Source organism: Schistocerca cancellata, chromosome 2 (genome assembly GCF_023864275.1).
Source record: "Schistocerca cancellata isolate TAMUIC-IGC-003103 chromosome 2, iqSchCanc2.1, whole genome shotgun sequence".
Classification (NCBI taxonomy): Eukaryota; Metazoa; Arthropoda; class Insecta; order Orthoptera; family Acrididae; genus Schistocerca; species Schistocerca cancellata.
Window position 1 is genome coordinate 127375458 of NC_064627.1, and position 18007 is coordinate 127393464.

The 18007-nt window shown below is 45.4% G+C and overlaps 1 protein-coding gene across 1 annotated transcript in view; it reads right to left on the reverse strand.

The window, feature by feature from the left end:
- Nucleotides 1–18007, reverse strand: part of LOC126151703 (Down syndrome cell adhesion molecule-like protein 1 homolog) — a 193027-nt gene that overhangs the window by 65149 nt on the left and 109871 nt on the right. The window contains exon 9 of the mRNA XM_049915962.1: nucleotides 17973–17990. Coding sequence (XP_049771919.1) covers nucleotides 17973–17990 — 18 coding nt within the window. The remainder of the gene's footprint in view (nucleotides 1–17972; nucleotides 17991–18007) is intronic.

Below are 18007 nucleotides of genomic sequence, written 5' to 3' on the forward strand. Positions count from 1 at the left end.
TAAACATAAACAAGAACAATAAAGATAGTAAAATAACGTGGCTATTTCCCTTGCAGCTGCGTGCTCTTAATAAGTACATCCACATCACTGTCAACTGATAAAATAGATTAAAATGGAATTCCGTATGTTGTCTTTGGTACTAGCAGCGTCACAGTAATGACTATATGCGTGCACGGCACGTGTATCTTCTTGAAAGCTACATTCCGGAAGTAACGCGAATGAGCACTTCGTGAATGTAAGTATCAAACCCGAAGAGAATACCGAAGAAAAGAAAAAAAAACTATGCCGTGGAGCCCGGAAGTTCAAGTTCCGTTATTAACAGAAATACGTATTGTCAATAATTAACAAATATTAAAAAAGATCTAAAAAGTTTCTGAGAAAGTTATTTGTGTTACATATGAACTGTTCATTTAACGTATTATGATCTCCCACGCTATGTTTAGTAATCTTTTTCACCTTTATCTTGTAATTCCTGCGAGATGCTCGTGAGTTCTCAAGATGGGGCCACCACTTTCATAAATATGCATGGCTACGGCTGACTTCTCGAGACTGCTAAGCTGAAAAGCGTCCCTGTATTCTTTGTAGCTTCAGGTAAAGGACATACCAGGTTGGCATACGTAGCTCACATTACAGACGTTACACTGTATTTCTTAGACATTACTCCTCTTGTATTTGTAGACTTCTTGTTGTAAGTTGTTTCTCAGCTGAAACCGCAGCGTATTGTTGGTCTTAAATACTTTAAAAGATTTGGAAACGTTAGTCACTTTTTGAGAAAGATTACCAAAATTGGGGCTTGTAAGTCTCTTGGTATTCCATACATTAGTGCGATGTTTCTTGCGTATCAATTTTCTCATGTTTTCGTGGTAACCGTTAGCTCTGGCTAGCTGTTTTACCATATTTAGCTCAGTTATTCTGTGTTGCTCATTCATTGGGACTTCAAGTGCTGTAGCTTGTTAATCTTTTGCAGCGATCACTTTTAGAAATACTTGTACGATTATTGTAATGATGAAGGCCTGACCTCCGAAACACGTAAATTCTGGTGTTTTTTACTCCGTAAACCGGTGACTAAGCCCACATTTTAACATTGAATTACCTATGATCGCTACACCCACAACATTTCCAGTGGTACTCAGAAAAATATTTAGTATGGCACACAGTCATATCTAGAAATGTGTGAGAACTCTGTAATGAGAAAAAAGTCTGTAAGCCAAATTCCAGGACGAAGCAAAAGACTGCAGTTGCGGTCGCTTGTCAGTGATACCCTAAGAAGAATATGAGATGGCTAGATAGATCAAGGACACGGGACACTCCATATAAATCTTAGCAGATCACCAGAAGAGAGGTCGCCATAGCGTGGCACTTGGCTACTAGGCCAGACAAGAGACTTGGTGAGACACAGTTGTTAACGCCACCGTCACTCCAGCGCGAATGAAAACTCAGATGATCCATATTTCATCATCTGATAACGATATGCCCTTAAGCACTTCCGTCATTATCTGGATGCCTATGCCGTTTGTGCCTGAGTAACTAAATACCTAATAACGACCTTCAGATACATACAAGGTGTTTCAAAAATGACCGGTATATTTGAAACGGCAATACAAACTAAACGAGCAGCGATAGAAATACACCGTTTGTTGCAATATGCTTGGAACAACAGTACATTTTCAGGCAGACAAACTTTCGAAATTACAGTAGTTACAATTGTCAACAACAGATGGCGCTGCGGTCTGGGAAACTCTATAGTACGATAGTTTCCACATATCCACCATGCGTAGCAATAATATGGCGTAGTCTCTGAATGAAATTACCCGAAACCTTTGACAACGTGTCTGGCGGAATGGCTTCACATGCAGATGAGATGTACTGCTTCAGCTGTTCAATTGTTTCTGGATTCTGGCGGTACACCTGGCCTTTCACGTGTCCCCACAGAAAGAAGTCACAGGGGTTCATGTCTCGCGAATAGGGAGGCCAATCCACGCCGCCTCCTGTATGTTTCGGATAGCCCAAAGCAATCACACGATCATCGAAATATTCATTTAGGAAATTAAAGACGTCGGCCGTGCGATGTGGCCGGGCACCATCTTGCATAAACCACGAGATGTTCGCAGTGTCGTCTAAGGCAGTTTGTACCGCCACAAATTCACGAAGAATGTCCAGATAGCGAGATGCAGTAATCGTTTCGGATCTGAAAAATGGGCCAATGATTCCTTTGGAAGAAATGGCGGCCCAGACCAGTACTTTTTGAGGATGCAGGGACGATGGGACTGCAACATGGGGCTTTTCGGTTCCCCATATGCGCCAGTTCTGTTTATTGACGAAGCCGTCCAGGTAAAAATAAGCTTCATCAGTAAACCAAATGCTGCCCACATGCATATCGCCGTCATCAATCCTGTGCACTATATCGTTAGCGAATGTCTCTCGTGCAGCAATGGTAGCGGCGCTGAGGGGTTGCCGCGTTTGAATTTTGTATGGATAGAGGTGTAAACTCTGGCGCATGAGACGATACGTGGACGTTGGCGTCATTCGGACCGCAGCTGCAACACGGCGAACGGAAACCCGAGGCCGCTGTCGGATCACCTGCTGCACTAGCTGCGCGTTGCCCTCTGTGGTTGCCATAGCGGTCGCCCTACCTTTCCAGCACGTTCGTCCGTCACGTTCCCAGTCCGTTGAAATTTTTCAAACAGATCCTTTATTGTATCGCTTTTCGGTCCTTTGGTTACATTAAACCTCCGTTGAAAACTTCGTCTTGTTGCAACAACACTGTGTTCTAGGCGGTGGAATTCCAACACCAGAAAAATCCTCTGTTCTAAGGAATAAACCATGTTGTCCACAGCACACTTGCACGTTGTGAACAGCACACGCTTACAGCAGAAAGACGACGTACAGAATGGCGCACCCACAGACTGCGTTGTCTTCTATATCTTTCACATCACTTGCAGCGCCATCTGTTGTTGAAAATTGTAACTACTGTAATTTCGAAAGTTTGTCCGCCTGAAAATGTACTGTTGTCCCAAGGATATTGCAACAAACGGTGTATTTCTATCGCTGCTCGTTTAGTTTTTATTGCCGTTTCAAATATACCGGTCATTTTTGAAACACCCTGTATAAGGGGTGTTCAGTAACTAACACAATACTTTTTCTCGTCGTAATTCGGCTGAAAAAAATGCAGATCAGCCCCTATAGTTTCATGAAGTTGCGACGCAATACGTAGTCTTCAAAACGACGTCTGTAGCGGAGGTACGTTCGATGCAGAGAGCTGTAATTGAGTCTCTATATGCCCGAAAACCAAAGTATCGCAGATATTCATAGGTGCTCGCAGAATGTCTAAGGAGACATGACCGTGAACAGAAGCACGTTGAGTCGTTGGGGGCGGCGTCTGTCATCACAACAAGGTCGCGCAAACGTCTCCGATCTCCCGCGTGCCGGCTAGCCGCACAAAGCTGTTACTACTTCAGTGATGGAAAATGAGGACACGCTTATTCAAGGTGGTCGACGGACCACAACCAAACAACTCGTTACACAACTTTGTTGGTAGTGCTGGCACTCTCGTCCACCAGTTGGGGTACTGAAATGTGTATGGCTGCCGCCTAACAGAAGACTATTAAGAGCAACGAAGGACTATCTGTGCATAATTGCTCGCGCTTTACGAGGCTGCTGGTGATAGATTTTTGTCGAACATCGCGCAGGCGAAGGAACATGGGTTCCTCGCTTCGAACCGGAAACAAAAAGGCAGTCTATGGAATGGCACCACACCACCACTCCTCCGAATCAAAAGTTCAGACCGCCCTCTCAGCCGGTAAAGTCATGGCGGCGGTGTTCTGGGACTCCGAAGGGGTTATTCTGTTGGATTTTCTCCCTCACGATGCAACGACCAACTCTGAAGTGCGCTGTGTGTGTGTGTGTGTGTGTTTGAGGTTTACGGGCGCTAAACAGCGTGGTCATCAGCGCCCAAACGCATAAAAACAGGAACACATGCAGTGAAGGGACAAACAGCGAACAAGGAGAACGGCTAAAAGATACAGGCCTGACGCAGTTCCACATCCTCACACACAGAGGCAAAACAAGAGGAGAAGGGACACACTAAAAAGGAAAAGAAATACAAGGAAAAGAGAAACCGAAGGGAAACAAGGAGGTAATCGTGACTGGCTGACCTCTTACCTAAAACCTGGGTGAGCCAGTCACCCAGCAGCACATTAAAACCCTCTCCCTAAAATCCGAGGCAACAAATTGGACAGGACACAAAGCCGTAAGACCTTAACTACAGTCGTTGCATCATCTTGTAAAATAGAGGGCAAATCCGGTGGCAAAGAAACCACAGCCCTCTGGTCAGAGAATAAAAGACAGTCAAGTAAAATGTGGCGGACAGTAATCTGGACGCCACAAGAACTGCAGATTGGGGGGTCCTCCCGCCGGAGTAAAAAACCATGCGTTAAGGGACTGTGCCCGATGCGGAGGCGAGTGAGGAGAACCTCATCCCGCCTGCATGACTGGTAGGACGTACGCCATGGCCGCGTGGTAGCCTTGACCAGACGCAGCTTATTGTCACCGACTGCCAGCCACTCCTCTTCCCACTGACACATAACACGAAAACGCAGGAGGGAGGTAACAGCATGGAGGGGGACGGCACATTCAACAACGTGAGGGAGGGAACATGCATCTTTGGCAGCCACATCCGCCAGTTCGTTTCCCCTAATACCCACGTGCCCCGGCACCCAGCAGAAGGACACCTCCTTCCCCTGCCGTTGCAGGTGGAGAAGGGCATCATGGATGTTCTGGACGACAGTATCTGCTGGGTACAAGTGTTACATGGTCTGAAGGGCACTCAGGGAGTCAGAACAGATGAGGAATTTAAGACTGCGAACACACCTCATCTGCTCCAATGCCCGCAAGATCGCAAACAATTCGGCATCAAAGATGGTAAACGCCGCAGGAAGCCGTAACTTGACGACTCGATCAGGGAAAACAACAGCACAACCAACAGAGTCCCCCTGTTTAGAGCCATCCGTAAATACTGGTACATGGTCGGGATGCTGGTTTAAAATATCAGAAAATAAGGAGGTAAAAACAAACGTAGGAGTGCAGCTCCTCCGGTACTCCGACAAGTCTAAAAGGACGCTGGGCCTCTGGAGCAACCAGGGAGGCAGGCGAGTAAAACCTTGTCGTTGGGGGGCCACACGCTCCACACCAAGGGACTCAAGCAAATGCTTGGCACGAATCCCAAATGGTCTCGATGCCCTCGGACGACTGGAAAAGAGACGTTCCATAGGCGGTCGGGCAACGGTAGGGTATGCAGGGGAGGTAGGACAGGCAAGGAATTGACACACCCGTCGCACCATGAGGAGTTTTCGCCGGATGGCGAGCGGCGGTTCCCCTGCCTCAGCACACAGGCTGGGGATGGGACTGGTACGGAAGGCACCAGTGGCCAGCCTGATACCCTCATGGTGTACTGCATCAAGAATCTTCAGATACGAAGGCCTTGCTGACCCATACACGGTGCAACCACAGTCAAGACGCGACCGGACGAAAGCCCTATAGAACTGCAGCAGACGCGCCCGATCTGCTCCCCAGGACCGATGGCTCAGACACTTGAAAATATTCAGTGCCTTCAGGCCCGCACCTTGAGGTCTTTAAGGTGAGGCAACCACGACAACTTTGAATCAAAAGTGAGGCCCAGGAACCACACAGTGTCGCTAAAAGGAAGAATGGTGTCCCTCAGACGCAATTCAGGGGAGGTAAAAAGACGTCGATAACGATTAAAATGAACACACACACATTTGTTTGCAGAAAAGGTAAAACCCGTCTGCGCAGTCCATGCCTCTAATCGCTGTATCGTAAGCTGCAACTGCCGACTAGCAGTGACAAGACTGGAGGAAGAACAGAAAACAGCAAAATCGTCCACAAACAAGGAGCATTGGACAGGACTCCGGATAGTGGACGTGATACTGTTAACGGCGGCGGCAAAGAGTGTGACACTTAAAACGCTTCCCTGAGGAACACCATTCTCCTGCACATACAAATCAGATAGCACATTACCAACCCTATAACGAAAGAGGCGGTGGGAAAGAAAGGACCGAATGAAGATGGGGAGACAGCCACAAGTGCGCTGTGCTACCCATAGGAAAATGAAGAAACGACTTCAACGTGTTCATCGCCACAAAAATGCAAATCACTTCTCCTTCTCCATGACAATGCAAGGTCTCACATAAATCTGCACAGCCGACAGAAGCTCACAAAACTTCATTCGACTGTTCTTCTACACTTACATGGGTACTCTGCAAATCACATTTAAGTGCCTGGCAGATGGTTCATCGAACCACCTTCACAATTCTCTGTTATTCCAATCTCGTATAGTACATCTTTCCGTACGAGCTCTGATTTCCCTCATTTTATCTTGGTGGTCGTTCCTCCCTATGTAGGTCCGTGTCAACAAAATATTTTCGCATTCGGAGGCGAAAGTTGGTGATTGGAATTTCGTGAGAAGATTCCGTCGAAAACGAAAAACGCATTTCTTTTAATGATGTCCAGCCCAAATCCTGTATCATTTCTGTGACACTGTCTTCCATATTTCGCGATAATACAAAACGTGCTGCTTTTGTTTGAACTTTTTCGATGTATTCCGTCAGTCCTATCTCGTAAGGATCCCACACTCCGCAGCAGTATTCTAAAAGAGGACGGACAGGCGTAATGTAGGCAGTCTCCTTAGCAGGTCTGTTACATTTTCTAAGTGTTTTGCAAATAAAACGCAGTCTTTGGTTAGTCTTCCCCACAACATTTTCTATGTGTTCCTTCCAATTTAAGTTGTTCGTAATTGTAATACCTAGGTATTTAGTTGAATTTACGGCTTTTGGGTTAGACTTATTTATCGTGTAACCGAAGCACTCATGTGGATGACCTCACACTTTTCGTTATTTAGGGTCAATTGCCACTTTTCGCACCATTCAGATATTTTTTCTAAATCGTTTTTCAATTTGTTTTCATCTTCTGATGACTTTATTAGTCGATAAACGACAGCGTCATCTGCAAACAACCGAATACGGCTGCTCAGACTGTCTCTAAAGTCGTTTATATAGTTAACGAACAACAAAGGACCTATAACACTACCTTGGGGAACGCCAGAAATCATTTCTGTTTTAGCCGATGACTTTCGGTCAGTTACTACAAACTGTGACCTCTCTGACAGGAAATCACAAATCCAGTCACATAACTGAGACGGTATTTCATAAGCACGCAATTTCACTACGAGCCACTTGTGTGGTACAGTGTCAAAAGCCTTCCAGAAATTCAGAAATACGGAATCGATCTGAAGTCTCTTGTCAACAGAACTCAAGACTTCATCTGAATAAAGAGATGGTAGTGTTTGACAGGAATGATGTTTCTAAACTCATGTTGACTGCGTGTCAAATGGTTCAAATGGCTCTGAGCACTATGGGACGTAATATCTGAGGCCATCAGTCCCCTATAACTTAGAACTACATAAACCTAACTAGCCTAAGGAGATCACACACATCCGTGCCCGAGGCAGGATTCGAACCTGCGACCGTAGCGGTCGCGTGGTCCCAGACTGAAGTGCTTAGAACCGCTCGGCCACACCGGCCGGCGGCCGTCTGTCAAATCAAATGTGTGTGAAATCTTATGGGAATTAACTGCTAAGGTCATCAGTCCCTAAGCTTACACACTACTTAACCCAAGTTATCCTAAGGACAAACACACATATCCATGCCCGAGAGAGGACTCGAACCTCCGCCGGGACCAGCCGCACAGTCCATGACTGCAGCGCCCTAGACCGTCTGTCAATAGACCGTTTTCTTCGAGGTAATTCATAATGTTCGAACACAATGTATTTTCCAAAATCCAGCTGCATATCGACGTTAACGATATGGGCCTGTAATTTAGTGGATTACTCCTACTCCCTTTCTTGATTATTGATGTGAGCTGTGCAACTTTCGAGTCTTTGGGTAAGGATCTTTCGTCGAGCGAACGGTTGTATATGATTGTTAATTATGCAGCTAATGCATCAGCATACTCTAAAAGTAACTTCATTGGTATACAGTCTGGACCAGAAGACTTGCTTTTATAAGTGATTTAAGTTGCTTCACTACTCTGAGGATATATACTTCCACGTTCCTTATCACCCTACATCAGGGATCTCTCTCCTTCAGACTTCCACCTGTCTGACCCAGCGAAGGATGCACTCCATGGCAAGCAGTACATCGGTAACGGGGAGATTATTGATGCAGCAAGACGCGGGCTGTGATGTTAAGAGGCCCTCGTCACAAGGTGGCGTGAGGCCTTCGGACTGAACGGAGATTATATTGGAAAATAGTGGTTGTGTAGCCAGAATGGGGAATAATGTAATGTACTGGAATTCTGAATAAAACCAATCTATTTCAGGAAAAAAATTATTGAATTACTTACTGAACGCCTCTAGTGTGTTATAGGACAAATATCTAAGACTTCATAAGAGTGTGCAACACTGCGCAGAGCTTCTGCATAGAGGGACAATATGTCGCAGAAATGACGTGGGAGTTACGGTGTGGCACCTTGCTAACATGGCCTGGCGATACGGCGTTACCCAAGCCAGAAGCTTTCTATTGCCTGACCAAAGCTCCAGTATATATTGTTGAGAGATTGCATGGCACTCTCACTTCTGATCTGCTGTTATGCCACTTCATGTTCTTAGGGAATATGATCTTTATTGCAATTTTAACTTCATACATCATGATGATGGGGGGCAGCAATTAATGCTTGCATGCTCTAGGGAAGGAATAACGATAAGCTTTACCTGCGTACAAAGGAATAGGGTGCCGATTTCAACGACTGCAGTAAAGGTGCACGGCGACAGTGGGCTGAGGAAAGCGCGTTTTTTCTGTGGAACCTGAGGGAGACATTTCTGGACGGCCGAGTTCCGTGGTCTCATTGTGCAGGCACTTTGGTTGGCGCCGGTCAGGAGGCAGCTGTGTCCAGGTAGATTGACGAGCGCCGAGAAGTCGCCACTGCAATGGCCAGCGCATTGTAGACCGGCAATGAAGCAGGGAGCTGACAAAACAACTGTGAGCGATCTGCGAATTTTCCTGGGACAGATCCGCTGGCGCCCAGATGTCCAGACTCTGTTACAAAACATATATGTGAAAGCACGAGGCTTTTAGCGAGTTTATGGCTGTTCATTGGAAACTTTGAAATGGATGCAACATGGGAGATAACAAGTTTTATGGAGGGCTGTAGTTCCATCCTGGTCATGTTATTAGCAAAAGACATGGTGTAACTGCGTGGGAAAGAGGTTGTGAAGCTGCATCTTTTTTACTTTTCTCCCAATTAACTTTAAAGTCTCTGATTGGTGAAATCGGTGTACGCAGAGCAAGGGGCGCCATCCGAGCTTCGAACGCCGCACTCCAGCTTGTGATTGGCTTGTGCTAAAGTGGGGGAAGTCTAAGATGTAAATGTACTTTGCTACCGAACTGAGGAGGAAGTGGGCAGAAAGAGAAGGATACGCCCTTGTACTGGCGCTTCGCTAGCAAAGAACTGCAGGTCTCTACCTAAACAGTGAGACTTGTGTCCTTTGCTAGTGTGCCACATAGAGCCTATGCTAGTCACGTTTTGAACCGACAGAGGTATTGCTTCTAGAATCACGCACACAACAAGTGATGCGTGGGTATACTTATTTGTCTTGACTCGGGCGTCTAAACATTTGACATATACCGTCAGGCACAGTCATGGCATGCAGTCAAATTGGTTTGGCAGACCAGCAAACAGGTCCATCTGCACACTGGAATCCACCGGAGTTTCAGAGTCTCATCATTTTTCGTGCGTGCGCCTTTAATAACAGATTGCAGCCGTCCATGATTTCAGTCGCCAAATGCCCCATGGTGTGGCGCCCTGACCATCAGGAGGGTAAGGTATTCGCCGCTATGGCGTAGCACTCCAATATATGTTTCTCAGCACCCCGTTCTTTCGAACCATATTTTTCTTTTTTTGGAATGGTAAAATAGAAATGCTTGATGCCGGCGTAGTTTTTGTGCTACAACCCGGATTCACGTGTATGAAGTCAGATAAAGCGATTAGTGTTCCGGTTAGTGTCGTGTGACGATCCCCAGCTGATCACAGTGTCCACCATAGATCCCATGTTGATGAAAGCGTTTGTCAAATAAAAATGTTTGTGTGATTTTCTTTAGTAATTTTTTTGTCTTGTGATGTTAAGGATGGATAAATCTATTGTCATTTAGATCACAACTTCTCCCTGAGTTCTGATTAACAGTACCTTCCCATTTTATTATTAAAGTCTAGATTTGAAACATAAGCAAAAGGTTTTCACAGTAACACAAAATTTAAAATCTCCATGGCTGGAACTGGGTGAAACGAGCGATACGGAAGCTCTTATTTCGGCAGGCACGAACGCAGAGAAGGTAGCGGAGAGTCTAGTAGTGGCGGCCACGGCGGAGGGGAGGTGTAAGCGGTGGCTCTTGTCAGTTGTTGATAATTAGCAAGCACAATATTTTTTTTTATAATTGCATAGTTACGAGCAGGTCTACAATGGGATCGCTTGTGCATGCTGGAAGTAATTGAAGTGTAATACGCCCACGACTGCATAGCTGTATGGACAACAAGCATAACGTATTTGGTGTAGAGTGAGGTGAGATGTGCGTCAGACCACAGGAATCATTAAATCGTTTCCTTTCAAAAATTAAACTATGGTTCTTTACAGCAAACCAAGATTTTAAGTACTGAAGACTAAAGGTTCGTTGCCTTCAGATAAATCGTGGGATGTGACGGTTTTGCACATTTCCAATGATAAATTCAGATGCACGGTTGCTCTGTTAAAATTAGATGCTAGGCACGTCTTGTCAGGGCAAAAAGACAGTTGTAGATTGGTGGTAATTTGTGGTAAGGTCTTATGGGACCAGACTGCTGAGGTCATCGGTCCCTAAGCTTACGCACTACTTAATCCAACTCTAACTTACGCTGAGGACAACACACACACCCATGCCCGAGAGAGGACTAGAACCTCCGACGGGGGCAACCGCGCGGGCCGTGACAAGGCGCCTCAGACCGCGTGGCTACCCCGCGCGGCAGTTGTAGATTCTCATCGATATAATGGTAATGTCATTTCACTCGAAGGGATAGTTATTTCTTACTCGTTCTTTAATAGTGATTTGTAAAAGGCAACTGGAGTTAATAGACGTGTTCCAAACAGTTTTTTTAACATTTGATAGTAACGTAGTTTATTTACACCCCGGTACCCGATCCATTCATTTATTATTAGTTTGCAAATACCGTCCTTAAGGGCACTTCTTTTATAATTAATACGAGGTCGTACGCAAAAGATCCTGGAATCAGATTTTTGCTTACAAATTATGAGTTCATTGAAATAACATGCACTCTTTTTGAATCGGCAAGTGGCTACGAGTTTAGCGATTTAGTTAGCTGTCAGTGAGCGTATTTTCACTGTCGTGTTTCTATGAGTATGCGACCTTTAGATCATTGGCCTGAAACAGCTGCGTGTTTGTAAAAAGTTTTATTTTAAACTTTGAGAGTTTGCTGCAGAAATGCACCAAATGTTAAAGCAAGCTTTAGGAAGACTGTGGTTTAGGTCATACACAGACTTAAGACCGATGAAAGCGTTTCAAAAACCGGCGAACATCGACTGATGATAAAGATCTTTCCGGTCGCCAGTCAACTAGCATCGCAGCAGAAAGTGTGGAGTGAGTGAGAGATCCGATTCTGGAAGATCGTAGATAGAGACCATCCAGCACTCCTGCAACGCCTTTGGAATAAGATAAATTTACGTGTACATATTACGTCAGAACGACTGAACGTGAGGAGGAGTGTGGCGAGGCAACACATCATGGAATGCCGCAGGGAAGTAACACAGGTGCTTCAAGACGGACCGCTTTCAAAGGTTGTCACTGGTGGCAGACATCGGGATTGTGGCTATGACCCGAAAACAGAGCACCAATCGTACCAGCAGAACTGCCCCTCGTCTCCCCAATCAAAAATCAAGCATCATTAAGTCATATATACCCGGTGGTAATAATTGAAGCGCAGTTCCTTACAGAAGTCCACTGAAGGTTGTAATTAAGGTAAGAGAGCGAAACTTGGCATATTTTAATGCGTCATTGTGGAACTGATTTACGCTGGGAAAAAAATTGGTTCCAATTTTGGCCACCAGACGCAAATCTGGAGCTGTGAAAGTAAAAAAAGATATATAGAAATGCTTCTGTATATAAAGGATAAGGAGTGGAATTTGGTCAGAGTAAGTGAGACAAGTGAGAGAGGCATAATGCTGATTTTATTATTAATTGCCGTTTAAACCGTAGACATTGAAGATATGCTGTAGAGTGCTAGATTAGCACCTAGTAGCCAAAAATTGGAACTAATTTTTTTCCAGCGTTAATCGGTTCCACATTAACGCATTAGCTATCAAGTTTCACATACGTACGATAATTTACAGCCCTCATTGGACCTCCGTGGGTACCTGCACTTTAATTATAATCACACAACATATTGACAGTATTATCCATAAATAGTTCGTCTGACAGTTAACAGAGAGTTCTGTCACGATGTTCTAAGACGTTTGAGGAAGAAAATAATGAGAAAATGTCAAGCGGCATCCGGACCACTGGGTATTCCAGTCTGACAATGCACGACTGCAAGCGGCCTACATTATTCAGCAGTTTTGGACTAGAAGCAAGAATGTAGTTGTTACTCATCAGGTGTGGTCACCAGACTTACCTCAGTGTGACTCCTTACACAAGACGAGAATCAAGTTGAAAGGTGAAGATTGATAGAGTGCAGAAGATTCAAGCGAAATCGCAGTGGGTACTAAACACAGAAACAAAGACAGGGCCTCCAGGATGCCTTCACGTATGTCAGTAAAGTTGGGATCGGAGTATTTGCTTCCAAGGGGACCGTTCTGCAGATGAGGGGCGTGGAATACTACATTTTATTTATTGATTTATTTAACTGGTAAGATTAGGGGGCCCTGTCTTACACGTAACCAGGCATTCTATAAATTATATGTTGCACACATTCCTTGTTTACATTCGTTCAAGAAAAATACAACAATAAATACAAATTACAGGAAGGTAGATTTAAACAGGTATACACAGCTATAGACTGTGCAAAGACGGAAGCATTTGGTTTACTGCCCAAGAACTAGGCTGACGAGCCTCGCACTGGTACGAGTACCATAGTGCTTAAGACTGGCAGGTACATTCCCCCCCCCCCCCCCTCCCCCCTCCCCACCAGACTGCACTGTCAGATCGCGAGGAGGGCAGAGAGGGAACAACGAACGCGGCGCCTTTGAATGTCGGTGCAGTCGCACTGCATGCGAGTTGGTTTTGTATTTCACATTTCTCAGTAACACGTATCAAAAACAAAACAAATTGTCATTATTATTTAATTATTTTTGTGCACGCTGAAGAGATAATTAATTTTTTGGTGATTCAAACGGTCGGCATACGGACAGAGGTAGACCGGTTCACAGATTTCCATACTCAGTTTGGCACGTAATCGTAACTTCTTTACCTTTATTATAGAAAAAAACGTCTTTTGCACACATGTGTTGATCAAAAAATTGTAGCACTTTGGCAACCTCATTATGGAGTCGTGTATATTCTACCTGACGTCCTGGCCAGTTTTAACATTAAAGCTACTAGTCTTTAAAAAGGGAATTACCTTGCAAAGCAAACCTTTATACGAGTACAATCGCAGGGGCGCTTTCCAACTGAAACGGCAAACGGTCGCGAAAACAGCTTGAAAACGGATGTAATATTGGTAGTGTCCTCAAAACGTTCACGAAACTGTCATTGTAATTTTTTCAAGGCCAAAATGAATGCGTAAAACCTCGCGTTTTCCTTAACGTCAGTGAGTTTAGGGAACTGCACTGTCTTTGTCGGAATGTGTCCGTTCTACAATGCGATTTTCGATTTTCATTTTAAATGCATACCCATCAAATCGGAAAGAAGTTACCTTGTAATGTCTTAGTGTGAGTAGGAGGATGTTCTAATGTTTCCATTAATTCAACAATAGTGAGTTTTAAATCGTATATTTGTTGTGGTGTTGGTAAAATACTTTCTTAAGACCAATAACAGCTTGGTGCAGGTTTCTGTAACCTTCTGAACTGTCAACTGGCCACAGAAATTCTCATGAACTGAATACGTTCACTATATAGGCTGCCTCTGTAGCACTTAAAACTTAGGCTGTTGTTTTTGCTTATCCTACTTTGTACATAAAGGCCAAGTGGCACAATGATTATTTAAATTAAGTTTGTAAGTATAAGGATTCTAAAATTAAAGAAAACCTTTCTTCTGTTATTGCCTTTTATATACGTAATATTTCACTATCTTGTAAAGTATTTTATATAAATGTATTATCCACGTTTGTGATGTCTTTGTCTTCCATCCTGTTTGGCCCCGATGTTAGTGAACATCTGATTGCGTTGTTCACTCCCGGGCCCATTTACTGCCTTTATTTGAACTGATTAGCACTCGCTTCTCACATAGTCATTGTGTACTGGATTTGTACTGTTTGAATTTAACTACGTGTATTGTGTTTTCGTAAGGTGTATGATGTGTAGCCGTTGGATTTGTAACAACGTTTTGAGATAAGAACCGTCTTACGAATGTTACATCCTAATTTTTGACCTTGCAGGTCGTGTTTGTCGTTGTATTTTATTTCATTTCTGTTTTATATCTCGTATGATATGGATGGATCATGTAACTAATGAGAGATACTGAAAAAATTGGAGAGGAGAGGAATTTGTGGCACAACTTGACCAGAAGAAGGGATCGGTTGGTAGGACATGTTTTGAGGCATCAAGGGATCACCAATTTAGTATTGCAGGGCAGAGTGGAGGGTAAAAATCGTAGAGGGAGACCAAGAGATGAATACACTAAGCAGATTCAGAAGGATGTAGGTTGTAGTAGGTACTTCGAGATGAAGAGGCTTGCACAGGATAGTGTAGCATGGACAGCTGTATCAAACCAGTCTCTGGACTGAATACCACGACAACGGCTCCGTGAGCATGGTGTCGGACTGAAACCGGTTGGTGAACAAAACACAAGTCAACATTGGTGTTATATATTTCTTAAAATACACTCCTGGAAATGGAAAAAAGAACACATTGACACCGGTGTGTCAGACCCACCATACTTGCTCCGGACACTGCGAGAGGGCTGTACAAGCAATGATCACACGCACGGCACAGCGGACACACCAGGAACCGCGGTGTTGGCCGTCGAATGGCGCTAGCTGCGCAGCATTTGTCCACCGCCGCTGTCAGTGTCAGCCAGTTTGCCGTGGCATACGGAGCTCCATCGCAGTCTTTAACACTGGTAGCATGCCGCGACAGCGTGGACGTGAACCGTATGTGCAGTTGACGGACTTTGAGCGAGGGCGTATAGTGGGCATGTGGGAGGCCGGGTGGACGTACCGCCGAATTGCTCAACACGTGGGGCGTGAGGTCTCCACAGTACATCGATGTTGTCGCCAGTGGTCGGCGGAAGGTGCACGTGCCCGTCGACCTGGGACCGGACCGCAGCGACGCACGGATGCACGCCAAGACCGTAGGATCCTACGCAGTGCCGTAGGGGACCGCACCGCCACTTCCCAGCAAATTAGGGACACTGTTGCTCCTGGGGTATCGGCGAGGACCATTCGCAACCGTCTCCATGAAGCTGGGCTACGGTCCCGCACACCGTTAGGCCGTCATCCGCTCACGCCCCAACATCGTGCAGCCCGCCTCCAGTGGTGTCGCGACAGGCGTGAATGGAGGGACGAATGGAGACGTGTCGTCTTCAGCGATGAGAGTCGCTTCTGCCTTGGTGCCAATGATGGTCGTATGCGTGTTTGGCGCCGTGCAGGTGAGCGCCACAATCAGGACTGCATACGACCGAGGCACACAGGGCCAACACCCGGCATCATGGTGTGGGGAGCGATCTCCTACACTGGCCGTACACCACTGGTGATCGTCGAGGGGACACTGAATAGTGCACGGTACATCCAAACCGTCATCGAACCCATCGTTCTACCATTCCTAGAGCGGCAAGGGAACTTGCTGTTCCAACAGGACAATGCACGTCCGCATGTATCCCGTGCCACCCAACGTGCTCTAGAAGGTGTAAGTCAACTACCCTGGCCAGCAAGATCTCCGGATCTGTCCCCCATTGAGCATGTTGATGAAGCGTCGTCTCACGCGGTCTGCACGTCCAGCACGAACGCTGGTCCAACTGAGGCGCCAGGTGGAAATGGCATGGCAAGCCGTTCCACAGGACTACATCCAGCATCTCTACGATCGTCTCCATGGGAGAATAGCAGCCTGCATTGCTGCGAAAGGTGGATATACACTGTACTAGTGCCGACATTGTGCATGCTCTGTTGCCTGTGTCTATGTGCCTGTGGTTCTGTCAGTGTGATCATGTGATGTATCTGACCCCAGGAATGTGTCAATAAAGTTTCCCCTTCCTGGGACAATGAATTCACGGTGTTCTTATTTCAATTTCCAGGAGTGTATATACGGGCTGGTATCCGCCGGGAAAAGATGATTAATAGCCGTTAAGCTTTTGGAAAATGTTATGAGGATGGTAGGAGGAATTGCTTCAGCTTCGTCTTAAAAGTAGCGGGGCATTAAATTTCGCACAGAGTGCAGGGTAGCTTGTTCCTGAGTGCCTGCGGCCCAGCAAAGGGACAATTGTGAGTATTTTTGATTTATGGATGGACCCAGCTTCGTTTCTCGATTACAGTGAGATGATAGGTAGTTATATACATAAAATCATAACTGTATGAGACCAGTAAAGTCTCTGAAATTGTGTCATTTCCGTTGTATAAGTACCTGCACTTGGGTTTCAGGTTGTATCTCCCATTTGCGTTTGGTGCTGAGGTGTTATTCTAGAACGTGGAGAGCCTCGGAAATGCTGTTCGCGTTCAAGGGGGTATTGAGAATTTGGATCGTGGATGGAGACGTGCCAGGATAGTCCATGCTGTTGTATGAAATGCTGTGCCAAGATGGCTTAGTGGTTAACGCACCTGCCTAATGAGCAGGAAATCTGGGTTCCATTCCTTGGTAGAAGTTTTCACTCACCGCTTAAGTCTCTATACATAACAACTTAATTTCTGTTGCGCGGTAGTGGTTGTGTATGCGCACTGGAGAGACGATGAAGTGGACACAGGTGTATGGTACTCCAAATTGTCTAGCCGCAACCTATTTGGTATTATGAAGCGTCGACAAAGTCAAATAGATGGACGTTGCAGATTTAACGCACATGAGCTTTCTTGCTTGGTTCTGACCGCCTAGTGTTTCCACTTCTTGTGCCGAACTACATTACATCGCAATAGTGGAGAATCGGTTGGACGAGTTACTGCACAAGTTCACGTTTCACACTATGTGGAAACAGTTTCTGAAACTTTTTGAGGGCATAGAATGAAGCAAGTGTCTCCCTGCACGTGGCGACAGCATTTTCTGCCGAGAATTGACGCTCGTCCTGCGAAGTAGCTCAGTATTTTGTGGTATATTATTGGAATGCCGTCGGGAAGAAAAGGACGCAATTTTAAATGGAATTCTGAAATTATTAATTTGTGATGATATACTAAGGTTACATTGGGTTTTCTTGGACTTATTTTAATTCCCAAGTTTTGTGCTCATCTCACTGCTGAAGACAGATCATCATTCATCCGGACGATCGCAGTGTTGAAAATGTTCAGGTATCGCGGTCAGGTAAAGCCGAAAGCCATCAGCTTAGAAATGATATTTGCAGGAGAACAGAGTAGAGAAGATATCACTGACAAAGAAGGAAAGCGATAATGGCCCCAGGACTGGCCCTTGTGGCACTCCTCAGAGGACATGCTTCCACTACTAAAAAAAGTTACGTCGAGCGTAATAGTTTTAATCAGTGTGTTTCGAGAACTTTTAAATATCACCTCATAAATGTAGCCGGAACTTGGACAATTACCACCACTACAGAAGTACCGATACTTACCTCCACTGTTCCACGCTTCTGTGACAGCATGAAAA